The 18,067-nt window shown below is 45.1% G+C and overlaps 3 protein-coding genes across 4 annotated transcripts; 2 read left to right on the top strand and 1 right to left on the bottom strand.

Annotated features, from left to right (window-relative positions):
- The first annotated feature begins 368 nt into the window (after positions 1–368).
- On the top strand, positions 369–7,784 carry LOC100115944 (protein enhancer of sevenless 2B). 2 transcript variants are annotated; one of them, XM_008204475.3, is made up of 6 exons: positions 369–1,298; positions 3,908–4,005; positions 4,106–4,225; positions 4,290–4,455; positions 4,924–5,097; positions 5,170–7,784. In XM_008204475.3, exons 1-5 carry the CDS (start codon positions 1,221–1,223, stop codon positions 5,095–5,097), a joined length of 636 nt encoding a protein of 211 aa, XP_008202697.1. In that variant the 5' UTR covers positions 369–1,220; the 3' UTR covers positions 5,170–7,784. The 2 variants fall into 2 exon arrangements, with proteins under 2 accessions (XP_008202697.1, XP_031778073.1); XM_031922213.2 differs by lacking the exon at positions 369–1,298 and adding an exon at positions 3,631–3,803 and having other exon boundaries at positions 5,170–6,555.
- A 674-nt stretch (positions 7,785–8,458) lies between these two features.
- LOC100115905 (DNA-directed RNA polymerases I, II, and III subunit RPABC1) lies at positions 8,459–9,797 on the bottom strand. Its single transcript, XM_001604912.5, has 2 exons — positions 9,327–9,797; positions 8,459–9,186 (listed from the first exon to the last, which is right to left on the bottom strand). Exons 1-2 carry the CDS (start codon positions 9,626–9,628, stop codon positions 8,856–8,858), a joined length of 633 nt encoding a protein of 210 aa, XP_001604962.1. The 5' UTR covers positions 9,629–9,797; the 3' UTR covers positions 8,459–8,855.
- Positions 9,798–14,229: 4,432 nt separating this feature from the next.
- LOC116416018 lies at positions 14,230–16,870 on the top strand. The gene has a single exon (XM_031922209.2). It carries the CDS (start codon positions 14,254–14,256, stop codon positions 16,099–16,101), a length of 1,848 nt encoding a protein of 615 aa, XP_031778069.1. The 5' UTR covers positions 14,230–14,253; the 3' UTR covers positions 16,102–16,870.
- Positions 16,871–18,067: the final 1,197 nt, after the last annotated feature.

The following is an 18,067-nucleotide window of genomic DNA, read 5'->3' as shown; positions in this document are numbered from 1 at the left end:
GGTAGAAAAACGTATGCTTCTTAATTCGAAATATAGTCAGGGACTGCTGCCAAGCGCACAAAGAGACGAGCTTCTCACGCTTCTCCGTCTTTCAAAACAGGGCGCACAATATCTCCAGCTGATAAGTCAGCTCCAAAACTCGCTCTCGAATCTCTCCCCAAGATCAACAGCATCTCCGCGCTCTTGCGAGACAGCTCTGACCGTCGCTGGCGTCAGCTTACCATAAGCTCAGCTCGCCGCGGGCTCCAAAGAGTCCAAGAGAGCGAGCGAGAGAGAAAGAGTCGATATCGTGGGTGTGTGCTGTACGTGTACACGCACGATACATCGCTAGCGGATCGCCAGCGGGAGAGGGGGAGGGGGGGGGGGGAGCGGCGCAGCGCAGGGAACGACCTGAACGCGCCGCTGCCGAGAGAGAAGCTGCTCGCTGCAAGAGTAGCATAGTAAGCAGCTACGCGGCGACGAGTGCGTTACGCCTGTTAAGACGACGACGGACGATATGCAGGCCTGCTGCCGCTGTCGCCGCGAGTGCGCGTACTAAGTGGAGAGAGAAATCGAGTGCGCATCGAGATTCGAGGGACGCATTGTCCGAGCCCTCGCACTTCTTGGCGGCGAGCAGTTCGAGAAGAAACGCTCCAGTCCCTCTCAGCTCTCTGCTCCGAGGCGTTTCCGGCCGACACACATCCTGTACCATCGCAGCGAGCTGCTGACGCTGCTGTATACTTAGATAGACACAAGGGCTGCTGGGAGTACTACGATACACAGAGTTCGGTGCGCGGAGTGTCGAGTGATGGACGCAGCAGCAGCAGCGCGTTGTGCAGGGCCGGGCGTATGTGCTACTCGATAGTTCCGTAACCGCGACACGCAATAAAGGCGAGCAGAGCGTAGGTTAAGGAGCGATCAGCGTGAAGAAAAGCATCAGCGGATCGTGACAGGGGGCAGCACCGCACTCGCCGCCGCCGCCGCCGCCGCCGCCGCCTGTGTCTACTCGCAGCGCGAGCGATACACAGAACCCGCGGCTACAGGGACACGCACGGAGAAGTAGTTCCCGAGGAGATCCGATCCGCGCGATCGCGGACTCCTGCACGCAGCTCTTACGCACCTCCTGCACGCCGCCCGCCGCCCACGGCCCCGACGAACCTAACCTACCGACTCTCTGCGCCCGGAGATTCGAGCAGCACAGAGCAGCAGACGAGCGCGTACGAAAGATAAACTGCCGAAGGATGGAGGCGATCGCGAAGCACGACTTCACGGCGACCGCCGAGGACGAGCTCAGCTTCCGGAGGAACCAGGTTCTCAAGGTCAGTCCGCACACGTACCTCTCAGCGCAGCCGAGTAGCCAGCTCGCGTGATTCATCGGGACGTAAACACAGAGTCGCGGGCCGCTTGCAGGTTATGTGCGACTCGTAGCTCTCTGCCCTCTCTCGCTCTCAGTCCAACCCGGATGAGAGTCGGTGCTCGACGTCGCGCGCGGCGAAGACGGACAGCCGAGCCGAAGGGTCGCGGGCTCCCGGGGCTGGACGGACGGCGAGGCCCTCCCCCCCCCCTCGCACTCCTCGGAAGTCTCTTGACCCCTCCCCCCCCCCTACTGTACCTCGCGGTATATCCCGAACTTTCCGAGCCGAGCGCCGCTGCTGCTGCCGCTGCTGCTCTGGCGTTCTTCGATTTTTTTTTCTTCTCTCCGGTCCGAGAGAGGCAGGACGCATTTTCGAGGCTGATGCAGCTCGCGTTGCCAGGACACCTGTGCAGCGGCGGCCTTTGATAAGCAGTTCTGCTTTCTTTGTACTCATTGTGTGCGTGCGCGTTTATTGCCAAGAGCGAGCAGAGTCACTTTATTGCTATACTCGCGTCGAGTCTCTCTTTCTCTCTCTCCCTCTCTCTCTCTCTCTCTTGTGTATCGGGTTCGGAAGTTCAACTAGAAAATTCCAAAAACGTCTCTCGCCGGAAGCGCTTGCGTTATCCGGCTGGAGATTGTCATTGAAAATAAATGAGTATTTCAGGAAATTGCGCGATAACTCGAAGCTTTTACTTTTCTTTATTTATCCACTCCCCTCGCTCATCCGTGGCTATTTTAATTTTCCCAATATAATCTCCTCGGGCACGAGGAAAACGCGCGAGGCGAGAAAAATTATCGATTGTGTCGCCGATAAATATACCTGCGATTATCGGCGCTTAATAATAGGATATACTAGATATATAGGAGTTGAGGAGAAGAAAACATAGCGGAGGAGTTATAATTGTTGTAACGGTAAAGTTACGCGCTGTTTTGAGCGAAATCTCTCTCTCTCTCTCTCTCTCTCTCTCTCTCTCTCTTTCGGCGCGCAATATAGTAGTGGCCGGCAGGTATTCGCCGATGACGCATCGCCGCTTTCCAAAACGAGGCTTCGAACGAGGAGCTTGACTTTTACGGCTCTTCCTCAAAATCAGCTCCGATTGCCATTACGTACACACTGGAAAGCCGAGCGATTAGGACTGAAATCTCCGTAATTACACGCGAACGAGCTGTTCTCCGAACAAATCGCGCGCGCCGCGCTTTTGCGTTCCATCGTTAGCTCGAATGCGCCGTATACGAGTTTATGGAATAAAATCCGTTTTCATCGTCATTCGACACTGCAGTTCGATCTTATGCGCGGCTGTTTGCTCATTTCTATTCCGACATAGCAGTGTCGCTGCGCGTCCGTGTACTTTCTCCTTTTATTCCTCGCTCTGCTCCACACTCGCGGCCGGATCGTCGGCTCAATTAGTCTGCGCGTTTTTGCCTTTTGTCCGCTCCCGGACGGTGCATATCAAGCGCGAAAAACCGGAGACTGCGCTGCAGCAGCGACACGTACGAGTGAATGTAAAATCGAGAGGGATGCGCTCGACTAATTACTCGGTTTGTTGCTCGCCTCTTTCTTTTTTCGTTACTTGTATGCTCAGGTACACGACGCGGGGATGTGAATTTAGAATATCGCGACGACTTCAAAGAGAGAGAGAGAGAGAGAGAGAGAGAGAGAGAGAGAGAAACGCGTCGCACTCGGTGCCGGCGCTGGTGTGTAGGATATTTCGGAAACGCGGTTGCATAGGTATTATATATTCTCGGCTGCTGCAGCAGCGGCAGAGGCGCAATGAAACTCAATGCTCTGGAAAAATATATTTCGAGCGCAACCCAGTTTTCCGCGCGCGAGCCGATATGTCTTTTGTCCTCGTCAGCTGAGTAGCTGATCCGAGTCTCGTCTGATGGGTTTGCTTGTTTATGAATAAAAAGGACGCGAAAGGGAAGGTTCTTTTGTTATCACTCGATCGAGACGACGCGGCTGAATATCTTTTTACGATGTTTCAGGGCCAGACAGTTGGCGAAGATTTCGATTCGCTCGTACGACGAAAAAGCGAATCTGAAATAAGCATCCCAATATTTACAAATATATTCCGCGACGCAACAACATCGCTCTTTCAATCTCTCTCGTTATCGGCGATATTGACACGAGACCGAAAAAATTATCTCCTGCAGCGCATCGCAGGACACGTAACAGCTCGATAACGCGCGCGCGCGACTGGAGGAAAATACATCCCGCGCTGTGTGCATAGCTGTGCTATAGCTGTTTTGTAAATAGCTATCGACAGCGCAGCGACGATTCACCGACGGACATTTGCTTTGCTCCGCGGGGGAACCGATTTTTCTGATCTTGACTGATACGTTGCTGCAGAAAAAATGACAAACGGCCAATTTGCGTAATTACCTCCGTCACGACGGCCGTTTCGAGTTCTTACTTTGGAAAAATCGATTGCGTCACGAAATGCATATAGGCTTTCAGAATGTCAAAGCGGTTGGTTCACTTTCAGCCGTGAATGTGGAGCTTTTTAATGCAACTTCGCACTCGTTTCCCACACATGACGTCATATTCACGCTCCGACTTTGTTCGCTTTTCAGATCCTCAACATGGAGGACGACATGAACTGGTACAGAGCGGAGCTCGACTCGCGGGAGGGTCTCATCCCCAGCAACTACATAGAAATGAAGAATCACGAGTGAGTATAAAAGCTTTGATAAAATATATAAATGCGTCGACTCGATTCATACTGCGCGAGATCTCTCATCACTTTGTGTACGTTTTACGACATTTCACAGCTGGTACTACGGTAGGATAACTCGAGCGGACGCCGAGAGGCTACTGATGAACAAACACGAGGGCGCCTTTCTAATCAGGATCAGCGAGAGTTCGCCCGGTGACTTTTCCCTGTCCGTCAAGTGAGTATCGACGCATAGGCAACTTTCGAACTGCTGAGTAACGAATGAAAAATTCTCTTTGCAGGTGCTCCGACGGCGTGCAGCACTTCAAAGTCCTTCGGGACGCGCAGGGCAAGTTCTTCCTCTGGGTCGTCAAGTTCAGCAGCCTCAACGAACTCGTCGAGTACCATCGCACCGCCTCCGTTTCCCGCTCGCAGGACGTCAAACTGCGCGACATGGTGCCCGAAGAGGTGAGTCTATGTCTATACTGCTTATCGTTCTTCGCAGATTACGATGCCGTATCTTTATGGTCCAATTAGCTATACAATTGCGCCGTTGCGAACGAGGATAAATCGCCGTTCGCCATGTGGTGTAGAGCGATACGGCGAATTTATACGCAAAATCCTAATCTCCGAAACATCAGAACGAAGCGAGAGAGAGAGAGAGAGAGAGAGAGAGAGAGAGAGAGAGAGAAACGCCAAGCAGTTTGACGCAACAAGTCAAGACGATACTCCGGGGAAAAAAACGAGGAGAATCTCGCGAGCGCAATTGCCGCAATTACGAAAGCCAGTCGACGCGACCTTGAGATTCGCGACTGTAACACTTGTACGGCTCGTGCTGCTGTAGCGCCGAGCGCGGCCGATTAAGCCTCGCTCTCTCGGCGATCGAAGCAGCAGTTTTATCGGTGAATTAATTGTTTTTCTTATTCTGTCTTGCAGTGCCTGGTACAAGCCCTGTACGATTTCACGCCGCAGGAGCCGGGCGAGCTGGAGTTCAGGCGAGGCGACGTCATCACCGTGACGGACCGCGCGGATCAGCACTGGTGGCACGGCGAGATCGGAAACAGACGGGGACTCTTTCCCTCCACCTACGTCACCCCATATCACTCCTAGGTATCGCCAGATTCCGGGCTATAATAGTTGTGTTTCGTATACGTGGAAACTGACGGCTTATTCTGCTTGCAGACCTCGTACGTGCCACGTGGAAGACGCAGCGGGTGCGCGGCCATACCCATAGTCTACCGGATCAGGCTGACCGCGGAGCTGATCAACAGCATCCTCCAGACTCCGCTGATCGACTGGGCGAGCCGGATGTATTGGTGGTCGAGACGTCGGGTCTCCTCCCGCTCGGGACGGGACTCATCCACGGCCGCCTCCTCCTCGTCGCCCCTAGCCTGCTGAGCCGACGAGTGCGATAGGATGTATAGGTAGAGAGACGACTCGGTCCGACTCCGCTCCTCATCCGCTTTTCCTTTTCCCCCCGTACTCTGTCTACTGTCTCTGTATTGCGTTCGCAGGCCCGGGGTCGGACCGGCTCGCGGTTCGAGGCATACTTTCGGATTTTTATATCACTGAGCGAGCGACGGAAGAGTGTAAACGTGTTTAGTCCTTGACTGTTTTGTGCTTGTAATTATTATATACTATATTATGAGTTATGCTTTGAGGAGAATCTCTCGCGGTCTGAGAGGGCAGATGTGCGAATTGGATGGATTGAGACAGCACAGTACTGAGTTCGTTGAGTGCATTGGTGCGAGGACCGGCGTTGACCGGCGTTGACTGAGCGATTCGACTGCGCATCGGTACTTTCCTCCTGGTTATTCTCTCTTTTTTTTTCGATTGCTGTAAGGGACTTTGAGTATTACGTGAGTGTTTTGAGTAGTATTAGAAGTACAAAACGTCGAGTCGCGTGTAGTTTACAAGTATTAAGTCTTTTATTCGATCTGACGATTAACGCAAGCTCCCTTTTTTAAAAGCCAAGGAAAGAGACACACGATCGGAGCGTTATAGTCAACGACCGTTGTCCGGTCGAAGAAAATCATCCAATTCAACTTGTCGATTGTCGAAGATAAGAGTGTCAGCGGATTCTCTAAAAGGAAAAAATGTTGCTTACGTGCTGATGATATAAATCAATTTTATGCTGCAGCGCTAAGACGTATTTTTAAGGAAAATAATAACAATTATCATATAAATGGCTGACACTGGCCTAGAAAATTGCAGACTTTTCCGCGATTGAGCTGAATTATTATTATAATTATCATCATTATTATTTTAATGAAATGTAAAATCCATATAAATATTAGGTCGGACGAAAGAAGACGACGCTGTAAAATATTTCTTCTTGCAAGTTTAATAAGAAAAGAAAATCGTGAAAAAAGTTGTCTTGCGTCGAATATATATTTGGCCTGTACTAAGAGAAAAAGCATTTTCCGTATGCACAAATATTAATTTCTCCGAGTACACGTCGTTTATCTGAGCTTTCTTGTTTGAAAATCTAAAAGTGGGCTTACAAGGAATACGAAATATTACGGTACTAGATCTCAAGTGGCAATTTAATGATGTAATTCTCACCCGTCACATACCTTTTTTTTTGTTTTTCACTATAGCAAATACCTACACAGTCTTTTCAGTATTTGATACTTGCGGAGTAGTTTTGTGTCCATTCGTATTTTTTTCGTAAATATTGTTGAAACTGCAATTCTAAAGTCTGTGAGCATATGCCTTAATTTCTTGACTTAACACAGACTTTACCTTGGAGGAAAAGGTGCAAGTTCGTTTTTGGTTGAAAATATTTCTCCGGCGAAAAATTGTTGGGCGAGGTTCAATATTTATTAAAACAATATAGGGATAAACGAAAGATGTAGCAAGTGAATATCAAATACTGTTTTTCTCCTTTGACGAATATAACGTGTATGAACTAGCAATTCAAAACTCGTAGATACTTAAGATGAACTTTTTCTTTGTTATGACGCGGTACGAGGATAGAAGATGTAAACCAGATTGCAATGTGTAAGAAACAATTACTTTGGAGCATCGATCAGATCCTGTCTACATCATACGAAATGGCATTTTTCCCCTCCCGATGTTGCATCAACATGGAAAATTTTGTCTCAGTGTGAATTTTCTCTCTTTTTTTTTAATGATTGTTTTACTGGTAATTTCAACTTTTTATTCTTATACTTTCTATAATCTTGACACTTTGCTGAATCATGCTGCTATTATGCCTTTTTTTTTAAACGAAGCCTTACTTTTACTATGTAATTATTATTATTAATTATTATTGCGTTATGTTACATTTTATTAATACCAATATATTATATTAATCATACGAACATATTTTGTTTCCTTTTTCTCATCACACAAGCCCTCGATCAGAGTATAAACATAAAGAAAATATAAACGATCGACATAACAAAGACTTTGTAATGCATGTAGAGTTTAAGGTTCATCCGACTGAGATAGAAAAACTGAAAGAATAGTCCATTTTCGTTTTTATAATAATAAAAATGAACGACATTTGCAACGCATAAGTGACAGTTCCTGCCAAATGCTCTTTTGAGTTCGAAAACGAGAGAATTAAAATGGCTACTCGAGGAGACGTGCTTTTCATTTTTAGCCGAGCCTCGAGTAAATTTGAAAATTCTATCCTACACGCGATGCGATGTGTTCAATCTACGGTGCTTCAGAATTTGTATTTTAAAAATGAAAGTGAAAACGATCAGGAGTAATCTTTTTGATTCTCTTCGACGTTTTTGTCTTGTTGAGAAGTATTTCAAAGTAAAGTGGAAAATTGAAAAAAAAAATTGGAAGAAAGTTGTTTTAATCTCGACTTGATAAATTAATTGCCTTGCAGTGAAGAGGACATATGTTAATTGCGTTACGAATTTCTATACAATACGAAATAATAACTAACGATTACTTAATTCATATGTAACTAACGTATAAGTTTTCTCAGAAAGGTATGAAGTAAAGAAGAAATCAAATTTGTTAGCAAACTTGTCGACAAGCTATGAACTTGTAGTCAAGCTAATTCAAGCTACACAACACTAGATTCTTCGTAGCTTAAGTGTGTGCAGTAAATGCTTAGAGCAATATTGCTTGTCTCATACTAAGTAATTCTGAATAATCGCGTATAGCTTGAATCCTTTGTATACTACCCCATTATTCGTCTATCACGTAACGTGAAAAAAAGAAAACAGCCATGAAACGACAAAGTTAAAATGTGAGTTGAAAATGAAGTACATTTTTTAGTTTTAACTGGAATTGAGACGATGAACTCGAAAAAATTCTCGGACCAAAATGTTGTACAGTGAGAATGGAATTTAGTCATGTAGTTGCCTGTACGTAAGTCGTTTTTCTCTATTATTTTTGAAGTATAATTACAAATTCATACACACTAGATGCATTATTTTTATTTTATGTAAAATATTATAAAAATCATTATGTATCACGAATATAATGATCATAGAATAAAGTGTTATTTCAGAGCATACATTACTTCTTATTCTTTATTTCATATAGTTATGAAAAACAATCTTTCTTACATTAAGTTTATTAGAAAGTTTTGCTATTTACAAGTTTTGTTCTCTTAAACAGTTACAGGGAAGTTTTATCAAAATAGAGCAGATACATCATAGTACTTAGTGTAAAGAGACAGTTTGAAAGAAACGTCATTGCATCAATAAAAAAGTGAATTGAGCTAAACATTTGAATATTATCTAATCTTACACAACTTAAACATCCTTTGGAAATTACCAAGATCGGAAAGCCTTAGTTTCATCAAGTTCTGATGCCTCGTGGTAATTATATACAAGATATAACTTTCAATATATCATATAAACATGGCTTTTTGTAAAAATATTGCCAGATTTCACTCAACACACTAATCTGTATGAAATGTAACGTCCCGCAGTCTCAGATGGACGAATGATCTTGACAACTTGACCTCTTTTCAACCCAAAGTATCTGGCAACAGGGTCGTTCGCCTGTATACGCATAAGCTGGTTCTCTTTAAGTTTATACCTGGTAAGCAGTTCTTCTTTCTCATCCGGAGTCAAGACAATGTGCTCAGGCACCAACTCGTGCTCTGTGATGTTGATTAGAAGCTCGGACTCAAGAAACTGTTCGAGAATGTACTTGGGTGCCATGTCTACAAGAGATTGCTTGGCCGATGGCGTCATACCTGACTGTACCACGATGATGGCCCTGCAAGTTCACATTTCAATTTAGAAAATATATGATGCAATCAGTCTCAAGTTTTTCAACCTCCAAAAGACATTTCAACAATGACGTTGAAAATTACTCATTATTGAGACTTAAGCAATGAAAAAGTTTATAGACATTACCTGTGGATCTTTTCTTCCTGCATACGCTGACAGTAGGTCTTGATGGTCTTGATACCAATTTTGGGCTCATCGGGGAAGAAAACGAAGAGTTGGTCTGTGGGGTCATCGTTGTGGGCGACAAGAACAATCAAGTCACTTCGGGCCGGTCGTTTTTCGCTGGGCTTGTCTCCAAACTGCTCTTTGAACTGCTCCAACGTTTGGTCCAACTCATCCTGGGTAACGAGATAACCTCGATCGTGGCACAACTGCATCACCGTTTTACGGATGCGCCAAAGCTTGTAAGTTTCCGCCTCGTCATCCATGATTGAATTTTCTTATTTTATTCGTTATTTTCAATTAATTTCAAATTTTCCTTGCAGTATTCCTCACAAAATAACGGATATACGCGGAGCTCAAGACGACTCGTGTGAATGCGACGCACGATTTGTACACAAGCTTACCTAACCTCGAAACCTGCTCCAATAGTATGCCGCTCTGCAGTACCGGCATCCCGTCGGTAACGACGATGCCGACCGGTACAAGCGTATGCGTGTACAGAGTTATCGATCGAGATACCTATACACCTTTTATTCTTGTTTGCCGCGCAATATTCAAATTAATTTACTGTTACATCGGCGGAATTTGTATACTTTAACGGCATCGCGATAATCACTCATTATGCGAACCGACTCGGCGATGCCTATTCTCATTCCTTTCGGCGTATATTTCACTCCCGAGAGCTTGGAGCGAATCTAATCTGGCGTAATTTAATCTTATCTGCGCAGCTGTGAGAAAAATCAATGAGATTCACCGACTAAAGGCCTTTCATTGCAAGACGTATGTACAGAGATTTCAATTGCGACTTTTATGTAATCAGCCGAGTTGGTAAGTAGGTACGTTGAACTAGAATTGATTAGGCTCGGAAGAACGAGCGCGTGCATTATTATACGTATGGAAGATCCTATAGATATGCGGGAGCGAATTATATCACGACGCGCATGTGTGCTTGTCATACCTTGTATAAATATATACTTGTATTTGTTCTGTACGCAATGGGTATTATTATATCTTATGACATAATTGCACAATCATTCAATCAATAGGCTGATTGCCGCTACTTTTCCTGAATTCTTTACTGACCAACGATTTCGAGGATATATACTTGTACACCTATACACCCATAACTGCGACATACATACATATGACGGATGTGGGTTATTACCTCATTGTGCAATTGAAATTTTCATATCGCGTGCAGAACTATTCGCCGAAAGCCGCAAATCCTAGAAAATCGGAAAAGCCAATAATAATAATTGCACTTCCGACTAACACGCGCAGCAAATACAGCTCTGTTTGCCCACTTTTACAAGCCGAAGCACGCGTGTCGAGATAAAACGTTTACGAGAGAAGCTCATTGGCGTTGCTTCCTGGTTCTGTAAGTCGGACGAGAAAAGGAATGGCTGCATAGAGCAGTGAGTAAGGTGACGATACGCCGTTATCAGTACTTCAGGAGACGGGATGATAGCGGCGCGTTTTTAGCTTTGAAACAAAGAACAGACTATACGTATTCAGTGAATGTCCTTTAGTGCACCATGTCTGTATTGCTTGGTTTCGAAGGTCAGCATTTTTCGCTTTTTGCGGCGATAGTAACTGGAGAAAGTGTCATTGCGATAATCTCTGGGAAAAAAACTGTAGCGTAATTTTTCTGACAGATGTAGAGCGATTATATGTTTAGTGATCGTAAAAACGACTGGACTTCTCGTAATCGTAGGCACTTATGCACTCGAGTATGCAGATATGTTTCGAAGCGGTAGTATTAGCAGGATTACGAAGAATGAAGCAATGTTAGCTGTACGAAATGAGGCTCTTACTTGGGCTTATATTTTTCTGCCCAGTGCTAAGTGTATTGAGCGAGTGTCTCGAGAGTTTGAGATACTTCATAAACTCGAATCTATCTGTAAATCAGATAACCATTGTTTCGGACAATTCGTACGATTACGATTCAAGTTTGATCGACCACGCGAGTAAGATGTTTCTCAATCGGTTTCCAACTATGGGCATTGACAAACGTGTTCCTACTAATCACCCTTTTAATTTGCCACGTTCGACGATAATAGGACTGCCAAGTACGTTTTTCGTGTTTATTTCGTCCAGTGACTTTTACATCAGAAATATGTTGGATCATCTGTACAAACTTTCCTGGTCTATCCGTCGTTCTAAAATTCTATTGATCCACTACAATTCGGAGGCCTCTGAGCTACTAGAGTATGCGTGGAAGAAGCAATTCCCGGATGTAACGCTCTTACATGTCAGGTTCAAGGTTGCATTGAAAAAGATAAACGCTTCTTCGAGTTTCCACGCGTCCATGATCGTCCAGTTCAACGGTTTTTTGAAAATTTATTCGAAATTCGATTGTAGCTCTGAAACTATCTGGTTTCCCGATAAAATGAAGAACCTAAATGGAAGCCCTCTGCGGGTAGACCTGGTAAGCGATCCACCTTTTTCCAACATCGAACGAAACCTGACGGGCCACGTGGTAAAAAAGTCCGGTACGGATGTGTGGGTTCTCGACTTTATCAGCCAAGGTATGAATTCTACGTTAGACTTTGTGCCGCGAATTGAAAAGACTAGAACCAACCTCTTTGATGATATTGATTTGACCGACCTAATTCGCGAATTGGAAAGTGGACACATAGACCTAATTGGGAACAGCCGGACTTCGAAACGACTATCGGATGTCATTAAGACTTACGAGTTCAGTGCACACGTGGTGGCTACAGAGTTCTGTCCCATCGTACCGATAATCCTCACGAAGAAGAACAGTTTGGACAGTCATTATCTCATCTCCTTCCTTGCCATCGTCATCGGCGTCTTGTTTGGCGTACTCCTTGCAAGCTTTTGTCACTTTGACCGGCGATTATGGAGCTTCACGGAGATGGTTCGACTAATTCTAGGTTTCAGCGTCCGCGCACAACCGGAAAAATGTGCTGAAAGAATCGTGTTTTTATGCCTGGTGATATTGTCCATGAGATATTCTGCCCTCGTATTCAACGAGCTTACCGAAATTCACATGAATGTGGAGCAGCAGGTACCTTTTGACACGCTATCGGATATTTTTAAGGTCGGATTGACGCCTATGGCAGATACCACCGTAATGCCAGAGAATACGAATTTGAACATCACCGATGATGACGGAATCGAACACCTCGTGCCGATCCAGTTTTGGGGCAGTCGAAAAGCCTGCCTAGAGAGGCTTCTTAACAATAAGAATGTCACGTGCCTGGTAGCCAACCTTGTCGCTGAGCCAATTGTCATGATGAGCACTATCCAAGAGGGTAAAGCAGTAATGGGGGTTATGAAGGACTGTCCCTCAGTTTCTAAATCCAGGCTCATGATAGCTAAGGGCTCTGCACATCGTAAGGAGATTAATAGGAATGTCGTAAGGCTTAAGCAGTCAGGGATCATCCGAAAGTACCTGGACTACGATTACTTCAACCTCAAGCTTCAAGTAGGCTTTATTTTTGGAGCCGGCAAGAACGAGAATTTGAAGGATCGCTTATTGATACAGCTGAATATGAAGTTTCTCTTGACCTTTTTTTTGAGTGGATTGTTTATGGCACTGCTTGTACTATCTATCGAACTTTTTCTCGCGTTTAAAAATAGAAATCAGGCATATCAGTGAATATCTCTTAATGCACAATGAGAGTATCGCTTGATTGAAATAATTACATTTTTTTTCGCTTCTTGCTAATTTTTCTGACACATTTAGAGCGATTATATCGTAAAAGTAGACACTTACGCACTCGAGTATACATCAGATAGAATTCAAATACTGCGAAGCAGCAGTATTTGCCACGTTGCGAAGAATGAAGCAATGTTTGCTGTACGTACCGATAATCGTCACGAAGAAGAACAGTTTGGACAGCCATTTTCTCATCTCCTTACTTGCATTGGCGTCTTGCTTGACGTCCTCGTTGCAAGATTTTGTCACTTTGAGCGCCGGTTTTGGAGCTTCATAGAAATGGCCCGACTTATCCTAGGTCTTAACGTCCACGAGCAGCCGAAAAAAGTTGCTGAAAGAATTACAACGAGCTCACGGAAATCGAGATGAACGCGGAGAAGAAAGTAGCGTTTGACAGGCTATCGGATATTTTGAAGGTGGGATTAACACCCATGGCGAAGCCAAGTGAAATAGAAGGCCAAATACATTTGAATGTCACCGACGATGACGGAATCGAGCACTTCGTGCCAATACAGTCCTGGGGAAATCGGACAATTTGTCTAGAAAAGCTGCTCAAGAACAAGAATGTGACATGTCTGATGGCTAGCCTCGTCGCCCGACCGATCGTCATGGTGAGAACCGTCAAAGAGGGTAAACCGGTAATGGAAATCATGAAGGACTGCCCATGGATTTCTAAGTCTAGGTTTCTGATGGCTAAGAATTCCGTTTATCACAAAGAGATTAACATAAATGTCGTAAAGCTCAGAGAGTCAGGTATTATCAAGAAATACCTAAACATGATTACTTCAAGCTTACCCTTCAAGTAGGTTCCATTGGTACCTCTGGCACAGAAGATGAGTTGAAGGATTACTTGATACAGTTGACTGAAAAGTTTCTCTTGACATTTCTTTTGAGTGGGTTGTTTACGGCACTGCTTGTGCTTCTTATCGAGCTTTATCTGGCGTTTAAAAATAGAAACCATTAATAGATTACTAGCTTGCATACATATTAATATGAAACTTTGAGTTTGTTAATTAGTCGGTGTTCTTGAGTTACAATAAATATATCAGTATAATTACTTACACGTGCTCAGTATTTACACATAGAGTAGCATCGGTAACTTGCCTTTTACTCTAATTTGCATTGATTTTTCAGAAGAGCAGAGGTCTTGGAAAAAGTGGATCAGTTTTGTTTAATAGCTCTGCGACGAAATACAACTAGTACAAGATGATTATTTGTAGAATACTATTAATTGTAACATTCACGATTGGAAAATCAGTGGTAGCGATTCAAAGAACACAAGCTATCGACTGCTTCCGTCAAAGTTTTCAATTAAGGTTCTTTAAACCACGACTGTACCAAGCTATTATCGTTTACGGAGATTCCAACGAAACTTCAGCATCTATGAAGGAAGTTATTGACTACATATGGACGGAGGTACCGTCCATAAAATTGAACGACAGCACCGCATTCAATAACTACACCTCTCTGTCCTTGTTGAATATAATTCAAATCGGATGTACCAGCAATTTATTCGTTTTCGTATCTAGATCGAATCTGTCATACATTCTAAACTCCATAAATTACGCCTTTGAAAGTGTACACTGGTCGATGCATCGACAAAAATTCTTGATTGTAACTTCCTCAGAAGTGCGTAGTAGAGAAATTCTCAAGTACGCCTGGACGAAGTGGCAACTCTTGGGTCTGACTATTTTTATAACTACAGACCATACCATACACCAGTACAACCCATTTACAGACAAATACGAAGTAAATACCTGCGCAAAGGACATTGACTGGTTTCCGGACAAACTGAATAATCTACAGAGTTATACCTTGACAGTTCACGTACAGCACGATCTACCCTTCTGTCACGTTGAACGTAACGAAACGGGTCACGTGATCGCGATAGGTGGTACTGAGTTTAAGATCATTGAATTGCTGGCCAAGATGATGAGTTTTCGAATACGATTTCTGGTTCGCTCTGGTCCTCGGTTCTGCAATAATGGAACTGCAGACACCAACTACTGTCTTCACGAGCTCAACCGTCGTCGGGTTGATTTCTTTGCTAACCATCGACCTTCTAAATACGTAATGCGAACCTTGATGCTCGCGACCTTCAGCCGAGCACTTTTCATCAGTGTGGCTTGTCCAATAATACCAGTTCTGTATGAACCCAACAGCAGCCGAAAATACGCAGGACTGATGGTCGGTACGGTGGTTTTATTATTCGTCATCACGCGTGTTAGGTTTAGCAAGAGGCTAGATCGGCGTATTTGGACGGTGGACAATATGATCAGGATATTCCTAAACTTTCCAATCGACCGGACGGTCAATAGGTCTGTTGACCGGGTCTTGTTCGTTAGCCTGACCGTCGCCTCGAGTATTTACACAACGATACTATTCAATGAATTCATGAGCAACGCCTTGGAGATCGAGACGGAGGTCGAGTTCAACGACTTTTGGGAATTCAAGAAGTGGGGTATCACTCCGCTGACCGATTACTCGGTTGCTCCTACGAATCACTGGATCTCGTACGGCCCTGGGGCAAGCGACGGAACGAACGCAAGTCACTGGGGCACTAAAGAGAATTGTCTGGAGCGGTTGAGCCTCTACAAAAATGTGAGCTGTGTGATGGGCCAGATAGAGGGCCAAGGCGAGGTCTTGTACGACACGTCCATCAGAAACAAAAGAGGTGAGAAGCCCAGTATGAAGGCGATGAAGCGATGCCTCTGGTCAAGCAGGGCCTCGATTACCATGCGCAAGGGTTCGCCCTACGTCGGAAGCATAAACATCAATATCGAGCGTATAAGGCAGTCAGGCCTCGATGTGAGGATGCTCAGAGAGGATCTCTGGCGACTAACGTTCAACAGCTCCAACAGCGGCAGTGACAAGGAGAGGGCGCAACTGAGCCCCAAGTACATGTCCTACGTTCTTTTGAACCTAGGCTGGCGGTTGTACTTCCTGAACGCGCTGATCTTTCTGCTGGAGCTGCTACTCCACAAAGTCATCTGGTATAACAAGAAGTGCGAGGAGATGCGTCGCAAGCTACTGACACTGAGGGTCACCTCATAACAACATCGCTGGTCTATTCAGCGCAGCAAAGGGCACGGCCACGTACAACTCGACGTCCTTGTGCATGCGCGAGGAAATTGGCCCGATGTCGCTTCGTTTAGTGCTTTGTGCATGAGTATCGAACGCGAAATTACGGGTTCGGGAGCTTACACGCGTGGCTATCGACTCGTCGACGCTTGAGGGAATGTTTGTGTAGCGCTTGCGAAGACTGTGTGTAATCGGCCTTTGCGACTCGAGGCTGTTGCCATTTTCGGTGATTTTTTTTTTTTTTTTTTTTTTTTTTTTGGAAGCTTATCGAGCATATAATACACCGAGTGGCTTTGATTACGCACACACTGAAAATGACTTTGTTGGAAAATTCATTTCCGTCTTCTACGCGTGAATTTCCAGTTTATAATTTTTCCTAATCACTTGCTGTCACATAAATATCCACGAAGTCTGTCCACGAAAAATGTATCCGAGTGAAAGTGTACAGGATTTAAAAAGAAGTTGTATCCAATCGAATAAAAATACCGCAAAAGAAGATAAAATTGCTTATTCCCCGCTCTAAGCAGAAAAATTTCACCAACTCCGTTCTCACTTCCGAAAATTCCACGGCGTTACGTCGAGCGACGACTTACGACGCTTGTGGGACTTCTGCCACGCACTTGCGGGGACAAGGTCGAGGTCGCCGATCGTCTTCCATCCACACTTACACACACACACGTATATACCGGATCAACGGACTCGCGGCCGTTTTCCTCGCGGCTTGATATCGAGACACTCGAGCGGCTTTGCGCTCGTTTGCGCTGCTGCAATCGACGACGGAGTTTTACGATCACCGGATTACATCGGATTGGCCGGGAACTTTTCTTTCGCAAAGCGACGCGAAAACGAAGAAAAAGCTCTTTATCGGCTAATGCTGTAAAATGAATTTCACTTCCTCCCGCGACATCGTCGGATTTTCGCTCGATTATTCATCATAGTTTCCGAGGCTGGTTTGCTCCAATCTCCTGCGCGATGGGCCGTCGTCAACTTTTTATAAACTTGTAAAAGCCCGGGAAGAGATGAAGTTGAGTTTTTGCCTTTACAAAAGACTCGACTTTAAACGGACAGTTTCGCGCGAGTTCTGCCGTAGAGCGTCTTTTTTTTCTTGACGAGGCCAATTCGATTTCGATGGAAAAGTTTGTCGAGTTTTTGTCCGCTTCTTCTGTTTCCAAATGCGCAGTTGAGCTTTGTAGCATAATAGCTCCAGGTATACGAGCCAGATTTACGCTTTGAAAACGGTTTTTTCTTCGGAACGATCATCGCGTCTGGCGTTGTCATTTTTAGTTTTTCTGCTGCGATATTTCATAAAACACAATATAACGCAACTTCATTATCATTCACAAGCTTCAGACTCGGCCTAATGTCGAAAATAGCCTTTGGATCGGCGGCTCGAAAACGGAAAAAAGGTGAGTATACCGCAAGTGTGTCTAATCCCTGCGGCGGAAAAAGGGTCGATCCCCGCATCTTCCGGCTAACTTGGCATCGTCTATTTCGGGCGAAGACGCGACAACGCGTCGCCGGTGTACAGCCGATAAATCGATGATGAAACGTATAGAGCGGCAAAGTAGCCGCCTGTGGCGCATTATTTTATGCTCACCGAAAATTTTCACCTGAAAAATCCTCTCACCGGCGGGTCGAACCGGTTTCCCGCGGCACGAGAGTGAGACAGAGAGAGAGAGAGAGAGAGAGAGAGAGAGAGAGAGAGAGAGAGAGAGAGAGAGAGCCACACACGTGCGACATTAGGCGGAGCCGAAAAATTGGGCCACGGGCTATGCCGGCCTATTAATAGCTACGCTCACACACACACACATACACAGGCCGACGACCGAGGCGAGTTACGCTATCATTTTGATATTCCCTGGTTTTGCGGAATATGCGGTCGGTCGTCGTGGACGTGCTTCCGGACGCGGTTTTGAGATACGGGGATGAGCGATTGCGC

The sequence above is a fragment of the Nasonia vitripennis genome, chromosome 1 (genome assembly GCF_009193385.2).
Source record: "Nasonia vitripennis strain AsymCx chromosome 1, Nvit_psr_1.1, whole genome shotgun sequence".
NCBI lineage: Eukaryota > Metazoa > Arthropoda > Insecta > Hymenoptera > Pteromalidae > Nasonia > Nasonia vitripennis.
This window is presented reverse-complemented; position numbering and strand designations above follow the sequence as displayed.